The sequence below is a fragment of the Bos mutus genome, chromosome 16, assembly GCF_027580195.1.
Source record: "Bos mutus isolate GX-2022 chromosome 16, NWIPB_WYAK_1.1, whole genome shotgun sequence".
Taxonomy (NCBI): domain Eukaryota; kingdom Metazoa; phylum Chordata; class Mammalia; order Artiodactyla; family Bovidae; genus Bos; species Bos mutus.
The window spans coordinates 64,910,513-64,925,283 of NC_091632.1; the positions used below are offsets into that span (position 1 = coordinate 64,910,513).

General features: G+C 36.5%; 1 protein-coding gene across 6 annotated transcripts in view; it reads right to left on the minus strand.

Moving 5' to 3' along the window:
- Positions 1 to 14,771, minus strand: part of SPATA17 (spermatogenesis associated 17) — a 251,553-nt gene that overhangs the window by 135,035 nt on the left and 101,747 nt on the right. For all 6 annotated transcript variants that reach the window (XM_070384497.1, XM_070384501.1, XM_070384499.1 and 3 more), the window contains exon 6: positions 10,206 to 10,329. In XM_070384497.1, coding sequence (XP_070240598.1) covers positions 10,206 to 10,329 — 124 coding nt within the window. The remainder of the gene's footprint in view (positions 1 to 10,205; positions 10,330 to 14,771) is intronic.

Genomic DNA, 14,771 nt, shown 5'->3' on the forward strand with positions numbered 1-14,771 from the left:
ACCAGCAACATTAACTGTATGCAAAACCAATAGAAATAAGTACATAGTAGTTAGCTGTAATTATTTTCCATAAAAGATTTATATACAATGCAATTTAAACTCTGGTGTGCTGGAGACAAGGATAAGTGGAAGAACATTTTACACTGAGGTAGGAAATGGGAATTAACTTTTGTGACACATTTTGTCCTAATTCTTTCTTGACTTGAACTTTCTATTAAAACTGTATTGGATACCATTTCTAAGTAAAAAACAGACACGCATATATGTACATGTTATATATAGTTATCTACAGTATATATCTATCCGTGCATATAAAATTACTGGAAGAACATAAACCAAATTTTTAACAGTGGTTATCTTTGGGGATGGTATACTATGAACAAATTTATTCTTCTGCTTTTATCCTTGTATTACCAGGTTTTGGTACTGAATATATTTTAAGATTGTGATTAGAGAATAGTCCCAATAAACATTAGTTAAATGTTATTTTTTTAAAAAAACAGTATTGAAAATTGTATATGAGTCTGAATTTGTATGTTTGTATACATACATATTGGTCCTCTCAATATGTATATATATAGCTCAGTTGGTAAATCATCTGCCTGCAATGCAGGAGACCCGGGTTCGATTCCTGGGTCTGGAATATCCCCTGGAGAAGGAAATGGCAATCCACTCCAGTATTCTTGCCTGGAGAATCCCATGGACAGAGGAGCCTGGTGGGCTACAGTCCACGGGATCACAGGAGTTGGACATGACTTAGCGACTAAACCACCAAATCACCAAACATATATATCCATATAAATACATAAGATACATATGTATATAGTTTATTTTTTAATATCTAATGAGAACTCTCTCTATTCCATAACCCAATACATTAAAAACTTACCAACGTACTAGATGGAAGTAAATGGACTCTGAGTTTATAAAATAAAATGTAAAAGAAATAAGAGAGATCCAAAGAAAATCAGGCGCTTAAATTTTAAAGACAGGACTAAAATAATACAATTTATTTAAAGGTCTGGATGCTAGATTGGCTATCTGATTAAGCAGATGATTATTTAAAGCACATTAAAATAAAAGTTAAATCTTATGTGAGCAAGATTAACCAGAGCAGCAGGGTTTGCACACAGTACAAAAATGAAGTCCAACCACAGGTGAAATAAGAGTGAAATTGATGAGCATAACCTTCGGGGCCCTCCTTTATGGTAGGCCCTCTCCAAGACAAAGGGAGGGACCCTGGCAATGTGCTCACATGGTTGTGTTTTTGGCAAAATTTGAAAAAAATAAAACAATCAGTTAATTCCACTGATTCTCTATATTCTGCCTTATCCTTTATCTGCCTGGGTTGGGTGGCATGAGAGTGGCTGTGGACATGTTCGGGATCAAGCTAGAAAGAAGGCAGTCATATATTTAAGTTTAGTTGGATATATTTGCATATACTGGAGAAGGAAATGGCAATCCACTCCAGTATTATTGCCTGGAGAAGTCCAAGGACAGAGGTGCCTGGCAGGCTACATTCCATAGGGTTGCAAAGAGTTGGACACAACTGACTAACACTTTCACTTTCATATATTTAAGTTTAGTTGGATATATTTACATATATATTTGTGGATCATTTTTTTTCTGGTACTTTCAAGTATACTTAAAATTTGTTAGTGATCCCAACATAGGAATAACTTTCAGGAATGTTCCTGCAACTCACTGTGCAGACTCACCAGGCATCACAAATAAAGACGCAGATCTAGAGACTGCAATGCAACACAAACTCCCTAAGGTGTGTGGCCCTGGAAGTATGTGGGTAGTGGACAAGAAACAGGGTTTGAAAAGGGGTATAAACTGCCAGAAACTGGACCATGGAAAATCATTCTAAAATTCACATGTGTGATAAATGGAGAATTTGATTCTCATCATTTACCTTACAAATGGAAGTTCTCCCTTTTCAAAACTGAACTCAATAATGCAGCATGAGCAAATAGAATTACATCATTTAACTTGTTTTGTAGTAATAAGAAATTTAGGTCAACATTCCTAGAGAAAAGAGTGAATAAAATTTTCCTTCTCACTCTAGAAAATATAACAAAATTACTGTCAAAAGAAGCAATGAAAGAGTATGAGGCCAAAATACAGAGAACACATATTATAGAGCAGTCAGGCAGTTAATAAAACTACTGTTCTGTTTTGAGATTTTGAATTCTGGTATTGTACACATTCGGAGAAGGCAATGGCACCACACTCCAGTACTCTTGCCTGGAAAATCCCATGGACGGAGGAGCCTGGTAGGTGGCAGTTCGTGGGGTTACACAGAGTTGGACAGGACTGAGTGACTTCACTTTCACTTTTCACTTTCATGCATTGGAGAAGGACATGGCAACCCACTCCAGTGTTCTTGCCTGGAGAATCCCAGGGACCGGGGAGCCTGGTGGGCTGCTGTTTATGGGGTCGCACAGAGTCGGACACGACTGCAGTGACTTAGCAGCAGCATTGTACACATTAACACCTGAAATGTGTACGAAATGATTTTTGCTCACTAAAAAAGGATTCCTCTTCTTGTATTTGTAACGGTACACTATCTTTTTTTGCATCTGTAACTATTACTTTTATTTTAACTTACATATACTATTGGCCCTGAAGAAGTTTTCATACAAACCCAAGGATTTCCTTAAATGAAACACTGTTTGCACTCCCTGGTACTTTCCCTGCAGTTACAAACACCATTCACCTTCAGAGACACAACAAACCCATGTATCACAGAAAACATAGGAAAATAGAGACCCATCATCTAAAAACTCATGCTGCTCCAGAGATGTGGCTGTCGTCAACAAGGAAGTACCTCATGAGTATGAAGTGAAATGAAAGTGTCAGTCACTTAGTTGTATCCCATTATTTGTGACCCCACGGACCATAGCCCGCCAGGCTCCTCTGTCCGTGGAATTCTCCAGGCAAGAATACTGGAGCGGGTTGCCATTTCCTCCTCCAGGGGATCTTCCCAACCCAGGGATCGAATTCAGGTCTCCTGCATTGCAGGAAGATTCTTTACCATTTGAGCCATACTATCTTCTTAAACGTCAACCCCCAAATTGTATAAGCTTCAAGCCCCACAACACATAAATCCGCCCCAGTTCACATGTACAGGAGAGATTTATAGGATATTTGCTAAAAAGAAAAAAAAATATCTTTTAAAATACAGTATATTGAAAAGAAAAAAATATAAATAATAAAAGTAGCTAGGCACTTTTCTACTTAAGAAGTCTTTAATTTTATTTTTGCTTCTATCCGTATTTTTGCCTGTTTCTTAGATGTGGGTGGTTTGATAACGGCAAGGAGACAAGAGTGGAAAAGGGACTCACTTTGGGGACACAACAAGATATTTTCTTTCACCACTTCATCTGTCTCTTCAAAGAGTTCTGATAATGGATAATTTTATCCCTTTCATATATTACAGGATAATAAAAACTATAATGTTAAAGAGGAAGGAAATAAAATGTAAAAGTTAATAGCTAATTCATTCTTCATGGTAGTTCAGTCCTTGGCCTTTTCTGAACAGAGACTGCCAATAGTAACAAATTACATGATGATTTTGTGATGTGGACAGTTCACTTGGCACCAAGAACAAATGACCAAACTTCAAGACCTGCCTCTTAAACTGCAAATCCAAAGATCGTAGGTCAAATCTTTATTCACTACATAATCTTCCCAAAAAAACATATCTGCCAAGTGTCCAGGGAAAAATGAATACCAAACAATGGCATTTTAGTCACCAGCAAGATAACTGCTACTTTATAGAATATTGTGAAGATAAACAGAATAAAAGTGTTTTGTGCTACTCACAGGAAGGCACCATAGAAATGTACACGATGTTCTGGCGTGCTTTACCCTTTCATATGCAGGACCCAGTTTTTCTCTATCTTTGTACATGAACTCACTTAGAATCAGTTTCTTATAATACTAAGCCATTTCAGAGAGAGGGTTAAAAAGAGAGTGCAATGAACTGTGGGTAACTCAAGGAGCAGTACATAATCAGAATGCTGGTGTTTTCAAGAAGGATCACTGGATGGTCATAAACCTAGAGAGGAGAGAGACAGAGATAGAGATCAACCTAGAAAGTGGGAATGAACAAAATTAATGTTTTGAAGTGAAAGAATTGGTTTTATAAGGATCAAGAGGCCTAAAATGAGCCCAAGAGAATTTCTTACAGGGGTATGTTTTAATATCACCCTTGAGTTTCCCAATCATTGCTGTGGTACACCTTTGTCTAAGGACAATGCCTTATGAGATGACTCCCCAAAGGCACTTTCCAAACACATCATGTATGTGAAGACACGTTACACACACACACGTACACAGAGGCAGGTGCACACGGAAACACAGCAATTCATCTGTTATTTCATCACTCAAATTAAAAGCAAGGAATCATATAAAAAAAGGGCGGGGACGGGAGTTGCTCAGTCCTGTCTGACTCTTTGCGACCCCATGGACTATACAGTCCATGGAATTCTACAGGCCAGAATACTGGAGTGGGTAACCATTCGCTTCTTCAGAGGATCTTCCCAATCCAGGGAGTGAACCCAGGTCTCCCACCCTGCGGCAGATTTTTTACCGTCTGAGCAACCAGGGAAGCAACACATATTAAATATTTAATATATGTAAGGCATAGATCTTCCCACTTATGATACTGGAAACAGAGTTGAAAGCAATAAATGATTTGGAGGCTTTACTACATTTCTTAATTTATGCATTCTTTCATCTTCTAAGATTTGTCTTATAAAGATGCTGTACATATCAACAGACTACCACTTAATTTCTGGCATATCAAATTTAATTTTTTAAATGAAGATATTTTCCTTCTGTATACAAATAAGATTTCAAGCAATTTTAAAGGCAAAGTAGCTGAAACCATTTGTTTCTCTAAAAATATAGTAATTAAAAGTAAAGTTTTGTCAATATTAATTAGAGTATGGTGTCTTTTTAAAGGATCATAAATAACTGAAAGTCATTCTCTCAGTATTGATAAGATAATTTTAACTGCCCATTAAAGGAAAAACATTAAAAATCTATTATACACCAATGACATGAAAGATATTTCCACAAAATATGTATTTAATTAAGTATATAATTTTAATTAAGCATATATTTTTTCATTTTAGTTCTAATTTGAATATGTATAAACTATTAAATTCCATAACTAAAATAAAATGTGGAAAAAGTGAGTGTCAGTGACTCAGTCATGTCTCACTTTTTGTGATGCCATGGACTGTAGCCCACCAGGCTCCTTTGTCCATTGAATTTTCCTGGCAAGAATACTGGAGTAGGGAGCCATTCTCTTCTTCAGGGTGTCTTCCAACCCAGGGACGGAACTCAGGTCTCCTGCATTGCAGGCAGATTCTTTACCATCGGAGCCACCAGAGAAGCCCCAAATAAAATATGCCTAGTTTTAATATACTGAGTTGTAAATATATTTTGTATTTATTTATCCTTTGATTGGCATATTAAATTCTTTAAAAGGGTAATATTTTCAGGAAACTATTTCAGGAAAGTAATATAATCAGGAAACTATTAATGTCTATAATTTTATATAATAACCTATATTTCTAAATATTAAATTTTCTGAATAGACCTTGAGTTTTACTTTTATATCTGTAACTTTGCTCACCTCCAGGAAGATCCTTAAAAATCTGGCAACACTCAGAGGCAGTATCTTATGATGACTCCAACAATAGTCCTTTGCATATATCTACCAGTAGGTGGAGCAGACAACATAATTTATTACCCAAGAACAAGGACAAGGGAATGAAAATCTGTTTATTTGGAATAAAACAAATTTGCAAAGGAGGTTTTCTTCAAAGGAAATATGTCCTATATGTGTTAGATTTAGTTTGACTGGTTACTGAATCAAAATAAATAACTTTATTAAATAATCAATCTTTGCAGAAAGATAAATTAAATTTACAAATGTAAGCAGTGTTTGCATTTTACTTACTCAAATCAACTAAAATTAGCTTTCTTTTCATAAAACTTTTACAGAGACAGAGATTTTTTGATGTGTTCATTTAATAAGGGCACTAAATCCAATCCTGTGTTACAGGTGATGAGGTGCATAACAAACAGTATTTTCTGGGAAATATAATTGACTAATCCTATTATGTCTGTAGCAACAAATTAACCTTATTACTACTAGTAAATGGTGATTGATTATTTATGCAAATAAGTTACCATGTTCAGTTTTCTCATTGAAATAAACATATACAAAAGGTGCTTTAGTATGACTTGAACTTTTTAATTAATAAAACCCTGAGGGGTCTATTAATTCACTCATTGTAATATTAGTTATTTACCTGAGTAATTCCTATTAGTGTTAATACTTTTGCTTGCATAAAGATGCAATAATTATTACCATTAAAAATCAGTAATAGATTTTGGAACTATTTTAAGATGTATATTAGATTTGTACTAGAAATATGCTTAAAACTGACTTTAAAACTATGCTGGCAGTATGAGTACATCAGTATATCAGCATAATTATCTTAAAATTAATACATTAAGTAACACATGACTTCATTTATTATCTATATCAGATCAGATCAGATCAGATCAGTCGCTCAGTCGTGTCCGACTCTTTGAGACCCCATGAATCACAGCACGCCAGGCCTCCCTGTCCATCACCAACTCCCGGAGTTCACCCAGACTCACGTCCATCGAGTCAGTGATGCCATCCAGCCATCTCATCCTCTGTCGTCCCCTTCTCCTCCTGCCCCCAATCCCTCCCAGCATCAGACTCTTTTCCAATGAGTCAACTCTTCGCATGAGGTGGCCAAAGTACTGGAGTTTCAGCTTTAGCATCATTCCTTCCAAAGAAATCCCAGGGTTGACCTCCTTCAGAATGGACTGGTTGGATCTCCTTGCAGTCCAAGGGACTCTCAAGAGTCTTCTCCAACACCACAGTTCAAAAGCATCAATTCTTCGGCACTCAGCCTTCTTCACAGTCCAACTCTCACATCCATACACGACCACAGGAAAAACCATGGCCTTGACTAGATGAACCTTTGTTGGCAAAGTAATGTCTCTGCTTTTGAATATGCTATCTAGGTTGGTCATAACTTTCCTTCCAAGGAGTAAGCGTCTTTTAATTTCATGGCTGCAGTCACCATCTGTAGTGATTTTGGAGCCCAGAAAAATAAAGTCTGACACTGTTTCCACTGTTTCCCCATCTATTTCCCATGAAGTTACTTGTGATCAAATATTAAAGGTCAGTATGACAAAACATATTAACTTGGAAGATTCAAATGAAAATTCCTGACGTGTTTACAATATTCCTCTCTTAGGGAGGTGATTTAAAAACATCATTTCCCTGTATTGCCCTCAGGTCGGTGAAGCCAGGTATGAAATGTAGAGGTAGGCGGCATCATTATGAAGATTTCTAACTAATTTTCTTTAATAATTAAAGGAAAGCAAAGAAGGGAAATGAGAAAATGAGAGGTTCCAATAGCTAAAACAAATAGAAGAAAGTCAAAGTGTAGAGTCTTAGTTTATCCTTGACAGCTCAAATTCTAAAAATACGATCGTTATCATTTACTGAATGCTCTCTGAGGGCCTGGAAACATTTTAAACATGTTAAATTTAATCCTCACAATGTTTTTAAGGTGCACAGTGAAACAGGCTCAGACAAGTTTAGGTAATAGCCCAATGATTCTTCTTTGAGGCTATGGTACAGTAGAGAGAGTGTGGGCATTTATATGAGACAAAGCTGAGCTGGCAGCCAAGCTCTCACTTAGGGTAAGAATCATTTCATTGGATGCCAGGAAGTTCTGGGGACAAGTGATCACTAAACTGAAGTTTATATACACAGATATTACTAGCAGTCAGCATGGGCTAAACAAGGAGAAAAATGGGATACCGCATTGTTGGCTTGTATTGTTAACACAAACACAATAGTCATTTGCTTGAAAATTTATAAAGGTCCATGAGTCAAGTTACCTAGTTGAGTTTGTGAAATGATTTGTTAAACCAGGCACTTAATTTAAAACTGAAAAGAAATCAAAATACTTTAAAAAATAACATGTATAAAATATCTACCATATTCTCTGACACATGGTAAGCACTCCATGGATATATGCTACTGTATTATTTTTATTAGTAAAACCGCTAAGCCATTATGGTCTTTCCAATTTATTACATTATATACCCAATGACTAAACAACTCTGGATAAAACAGAAGTAACAGATGCTTCAGTTAAATCCCACTTCATCATTTTTAAAATTGCTTTCTCTATCACACTACAAATCATAAGTATAAACCACACAGAAAGTTTATAAGTATAAAGGGAGTTCAAAATTTTCAAAAGAAAAAAACTGTCACCAAGAATGAGTACTAAGTTTAAAGAATTACAGGATTGTATTTATAGCTACGCTTAGTCTCAACAAAATTGAAATTACCATTAGTAATTAACATTTGAAAAAAAAAGTTTTGCTAAAAAGATTTGGAATTCTGTATCTTTAAAATGTAGCCCACTAATCACACAACTAAAATGTTTACAGTGCTATGGATTTTATAATAAAAATTGAAAACACTTTTACTTTTTAGTTTTCAAATTATCTTTAAATTAGTACCTGGGTATTTAGAGTGGAAAGACCTCAGTTTGAACACCAGAGCTTTTACTACTAATTTTGTGTCTATGGCCAGTCACAAAGTTATCTGAATTTCAGTTTCCTTGCCTGTTAAATGAAGACAATTCAGCTATCCAAATTAAAGTACTTATTAAGATAGTAATCATTACTGAAAGTATTGTTATTTAGACTACCAAATAGAAGCCAGAGGTACAAGAGACCTGTGTTCCAAATGTACACAGCCAGCCCAGTATTTACTATGGTTTTGACCTTAGATACCTCTAAGGAAGACATTCAGTCTTAGATTCACTCTCTCCCACTGGGATTGGACTGGCTTTCCTGTCTGAAGAGATTTGCGTGTGCAACTCAGCGAGAACCCTAAAATTGGGCTTGAAGTCTAGGAGAAAGAATAAAACCCAAGAAATTGCTACTTTCCAGCCTCAGGCTCCCATTGTGCTTCCCTATGGCTCAGCAGGGAGAAGGCAATGGCACCCCACTCCAGTACACTTGCCTGGAAAATCCCACGGACGGAGGAGCCTGGTAGGCTGCAGTCCATGGGATCGCTAAGAGTAGGACACTACTGAGTGACTTCCCTTTCACTTTTCACTTTCATGCATTGGGGGAGGAAATCACAACCCACTGCAGTGTTCTTGCCTAGAGAATCCCAGGGACAGGGGAGCCTGGTGGGCTGCTGTCTATGGAGTCGCACAGAGTCGGACACGACTGAAGCGACTTAGCAGCAGCAGCAGCAGCAGCATGGCTCAGCAGTAAAGAATTCGCCTGCAGTGCAGGAGATGTAGGAGACTTGGATTTGATCCCTATCAGGAAGATGCCCAGGAGAAGGAAATGGCAACCCACTCCACTATTCTGGCCTGAAAAATCCCATGGATAGAGGAACCTGGTAGGTTACGGTCCCTGGGGTTGCAAAAGAGTCAGATATGACTGAATGAGCACAGCTTCAAGCTCAAGTAACAAAACACTTCAACCCCTAAATTCATGCTTTTTTAAACAACAACAACAACAATCTTATTCTTTGTGAGCAAAACATTCTACATGCAGTGTATATTTTCTTAGTAACCATGAGATCTGAGGCACTGAAACCTACCCACATATCAGAAAAGCAACATCTTACTATTCCAAATTCCACATGTACATCTCTATACGAAGATGCAACTGCTCACGCAGTTTGGTTAAAAGCTATACCTGAAAACTTGCATCAGAATTTAGAAAGGATGGTTTTAATCTCAACATTCGCTCAGTTCACAGAGACAACATGAAAGCGATCTCAATAACTTCTTAGTTCCTGATCAATTCACAACACAACCATGAGCCACTCAGTCTGGATTTGGAAACGGATGTTATACCCTTGGTGGTGAACTTGGACCTTTCTACCAGCCTGGCCCAGCTGCCTCCACGAAGCTGCTGTCACGGGGCAGCCAGGGTGCCTGCGTGCACCTATAGAGCAGCACAGAATTGAACTTGAAGTAGTGTCTTTGCGGTATCTTTTCAACAAGTCATGTCCCATTCAGCCTGCTAGTTTATCTCTGTCAGGCCGGGGGCCCCAGTGGCTTCCGTGAGCTGTCAGGGACAGGTAGACCAACCTGCTTTGTGCTGAGGAGATAATGCATCTTTCGAGCCTGGTAATCTCTTTCTTTCTCCTCCCTTTCGAGGTCTGCCTTCTTCTCTTCCCTTTCTTTCATCTCTGCAAACTCCTCCAGGGCCTCCCTGCAGCGAAAGATTGCGGTTATTTGTGATACGAAAGATACGCTAACCTTTTAATTCTTTCACTGAGGAGAATCAAGTCAGTTTTTGAGGGGCAACCTTCCTCCACATTCATCAAAATCAGTGGAGTAATCGATCTTACCAGCACATTCTAGGTGAATCTTTGCAATCCTTAAAAAGCATTTAAGTGATCTTTCAGTGGTGAAATTCTGAAAGTCAAATATCTACATATTATAATCAGTAGCTAAAGGACTATATTAAGTGCAAAGTAAGTTAATTGTCATTTTCCTTGGCTGAAGATTAACCATTTTAGACTTAATAAAACATCTAAACTACTGATTTCCTTTAAATTTGGTATTTACAAAGCTGTAGTTGTTTATTTTACATACTTATGGGCTAATTTTAAAAATATGATAGCGTTTTTCACATATATATGGAATTTAGAAAGATGATAACAATAACCCTGTGTACGAGACAGCAAAAGTGACGCTGATGTATGGAACAGTCTTATGGACTCTGTGGGAGAGGGAGAGGGTGGGAAGATTTGGGAGAATGGCATTGAAACATGTAAAATATCATGTATGAAACGAGATGCCAGTCCAGGTTCAATGCACGATACTGGATGCTAGGGGCTAGTGCACTGGGACGACCCAGAGGGATGGTATGGGGAGGGAGGAGGGAGGAGGGTTCAGGATGGGGAGCACATGTATACCTGTGATGGATTCATTTTGATATTTGGCAAAACTAATACAATTATGTAAAGTTTAAAAATAAAATAAAATTAAAAAAATAAATAAAAAAATATGATAGCGTTTTAAACATATACTTAATTCAGTCTAAATTTACTTCAGTTAAACAGTTCAAATATTACCAACAATAGTACATGTACTATCTTGTCTTTGAAAGGCTGACATTTTATTCATTTATATCAATAATTAGAATAAAAGTCAAACCGTGTACATAAAAGTTCACAGCATTCTAAGTGTAACAAATCCCATTAAAATAATGAAACTTTTCATCATTTATATATGTGTATCTAAGAAATTTAAACACAAAATTAGCTCTTAAAATATACTACGTGAAAAATACCTACTAAATAGAATAATAATATCAAACTATGGGAGAATAATCCTTTCTTTTTCAAAGAACAAGTTTAACCACTCACATTAAAATAATGTTTTGAAATTGTACTTTATTTTTTTTTAAAATATGTAACATACTGTCTAGTTCTATAAGTAAAATTTTAAGTAAATCTTCTACGCACATGCCTCAAAGATAGCAGGGAAAGTAGAGAAGAGAATTCCAAAAACCAAAGAAAAAAAAAGAGTCCCATTCCTACTGTCATGACCAGAAATATTTTTGTTGCAATGTTCTGTTAAAGTCTACTAATACAATACTTCATACAAGGTTACTTATGAAACACACTGACGTTTAAAAATCACCATGCCCTGCTATTGCAGCAGAGCTATTTTTTCCAACATAAGATTAAATTGCAAAATAAATGAATTACTTGGAGTGGCATGGCCCTCATTTTGCCACCCTTCTCTTGAAAATTGCTTATTAATATGAAAAAAGGAGTCAGAAAATAGCCTGTTTTACTTTATGCATAGTATTTTGGGGGCTTCTGTACCCACAGAGCAGGGCTGGCTGCACATTTAGATTGTGCTGGCAAGCTGGTACAATGACCTTTCTGACCTGCATCTCAAGGCTATTATTAATCGCTAAGTAACCTGGTAAAGCCAAACAAATTTGTTTCCATTGAAAGGATCTCTATCTGTGTCTGAGAATTTGTTCTGTACCAAACAAACCTCATTAACTGTGTCCATTTTTGACAAAGAACCAGGAGTTAGAGGGATTGGTGACCTTTCTTTGTCCTTAGGTACACATTTCAAGGCAGTTACATATGAATAACTGAGAATTTTTACCAGGAAAAATAGCAATCAGGTGTTACATAAAAAAATGAGCACATCATTAATTTTCATCTTTACTCTCGATATTATGTAAAAAATAAATATCTCTTCTATAATTCCTCTTATAAGTCTTTAAGAGAATTTAAAATAGCCAATGAACTGCCACTCTTAGGATAATTACTCAAATACGCATGATCCAATTTTATGTTACCCCAAAGATAAGCACAGCAATATTCTGAATGATCACAAAAATTAAAAAAACACATCTATAAAGAAGTTTGTGTAAGTAATTTAATGAATATGAAGAGATCTAACATAAGAAAAAAAAAAGGCCCAATAAAATTGAACACATACACAAACAGGTAAGGTACAAAGAAGTAAATAGGACTTGGATACAAAATCAGCAGTGGAAATTATTTAAAGAAGTAAAAACAGTTCATCTTCAGGATATGGAAACATAAAACAATCTGTGTGTACTCAAGAAGCTTGACAAGGAGAGTTAAAACTGACAGGAATGTAAGAGAATGTTAGTTTCCAGTATATAAGCACAGAGTAAATCCAGAAGGAACTGGAAAACCCTACAAAAAAACCCAAGAAATTTGAAAAATCCTAGAAAAAGTAATTGAGGGTAATCTCAAATCACAAAATTAATTAATTTAATAAATTCATACAATTACCTAAAAAAATCAATCTTATGCTGATTTATTGCTCTACTTGAACAAGTACAGTCGTATTGAACACCTCCATTATATTCATGTTAAATAGTCTTTGTTAAATAACTAAGTAGGAAGAGCTGAATAAATTATTTATCCTTGATATACAGGTTTTTTGTTATAGCAATAGAGAAGATATGGCTCAGTGTAAAGGATGCAATAGAAAATTATGATCCTATTAAAGATTAAAAGCTGGAAACCACTGTAACTAGGGTTCCTACAAAAATATAAAATTCACCTATTTTTTCAGTCCAGCAGTTTTTAAAATGCTTTTTAAACAATTACAAATTTTTCCAAATAGCTTCAGACTGTTATGAATATGTTTTTACATTTCAGGTATATAGTCTAATTTCTATCTGAAAAAAAATCCTGTGATATATATGGGATAGGTATAACTAATTGCCCTGTTGTTCAAATATGGAAATACGTAAAGAGATGAAATGAGCCAATCTGAATCACAAATCAGTTAATGGCAGAAATGGAATTAGAATGCCTAGATTTGCAGAGCCTCTAACCTTATATTTGATTGTAGTCGTCCTAATACAAGAAATACTATACAGGAGATATTTTTATTGAATGAACCACACATTTTCTTTCATCTTATGATCTTGTGTACTACTGTTTAGTTAATGAAACTTGGATAAGTCCCGAGACTTTCTGCACCAGTTTTTATATGTACAAACATTTTGAGATATTTGTAAAAATAAAGGCAAAAATTACTGAAACTATCTAAAGCTTTACATATTTGAACACATTTTGCTAATGATATCTATAATGATAATAAAATATTTACATAGTCTAACATGATAATAATAATAAAAATAGTAATAGCCATTTGGAAGCAATATAGCAGAGCAGTTAGCCAACACAGACTCTGAAATGACACCTGGTTATAAAATTTCTCCCGGGCTACTTACTAGCTGTTTAATCTTTGAGCCTTAATATCCTCATCTGTAAAATGCAAATATATTATCAGTCTCAGGATCTTCTCCATCAAGCTATTGTGATGATGAAATTGATTAATCTCTGTTAAAGTGCTCAAAGTAACGACTAGCACACAGTAAGGTGTTACATTAGAGATTGTTTCCTATAATCTGGGTACTAGGCTACTTGCTTTATCTACTCCATTGAATAGGAATCTTTTATGCTTTTTAAAATCTCCTCAGTGAGCTCCTCCTTTCTCTCTCCACACTAGTGTGCACCTTATGGATAAAATTCCGTGAGGCGGAGCACAGAGTCTGGCTTCCTACAAGGCTGGAAGCATGGGACAAACCTTTGAACAGTGGCAAGTGAGGGACAGAGAAGATTCATGCAGAGAATTTTCTCCCTTTTTTCTGCCTTACATGTACTGCTTTAAGAGGTCTCCTGGCAAACTGGGAGAAATCCTGTATGGCTAAAAACAGCAGGCACACCCGCTGTGCTGGGCTGAGTCACTCCGGGATGTGATAGGAAGCAGGGTCTGGGACTGAAGGAGTCATCCTGTGGTGTTCCCTTCGGTCCTCACTAAAGGACCAAAGCACCCAACACAGCTGCCCTGAGTGTTAGTAGCAGACAGCTTGAACTAAATACATTCCACTGGAAAAAACAGCTACCCCGTCCCAGGTTTTGCCACCCTCTACCCCAGCTTGCACCCAATAGCTGGTGACGGAAGGAATACAGAGGCCTCTGTGTCAATCTGGCACTACACTCAAGGCCCATCTGAATCCCAGAGCTTCCTGATACTGATGGAGACTTCTGATGCAGGTCAGCTTCTCCCTCTGCTTTCCTCTTCTACTCCTTTCAAAATGTTGTTCCCCAAATGCCCCCCAACAACACTCATGAG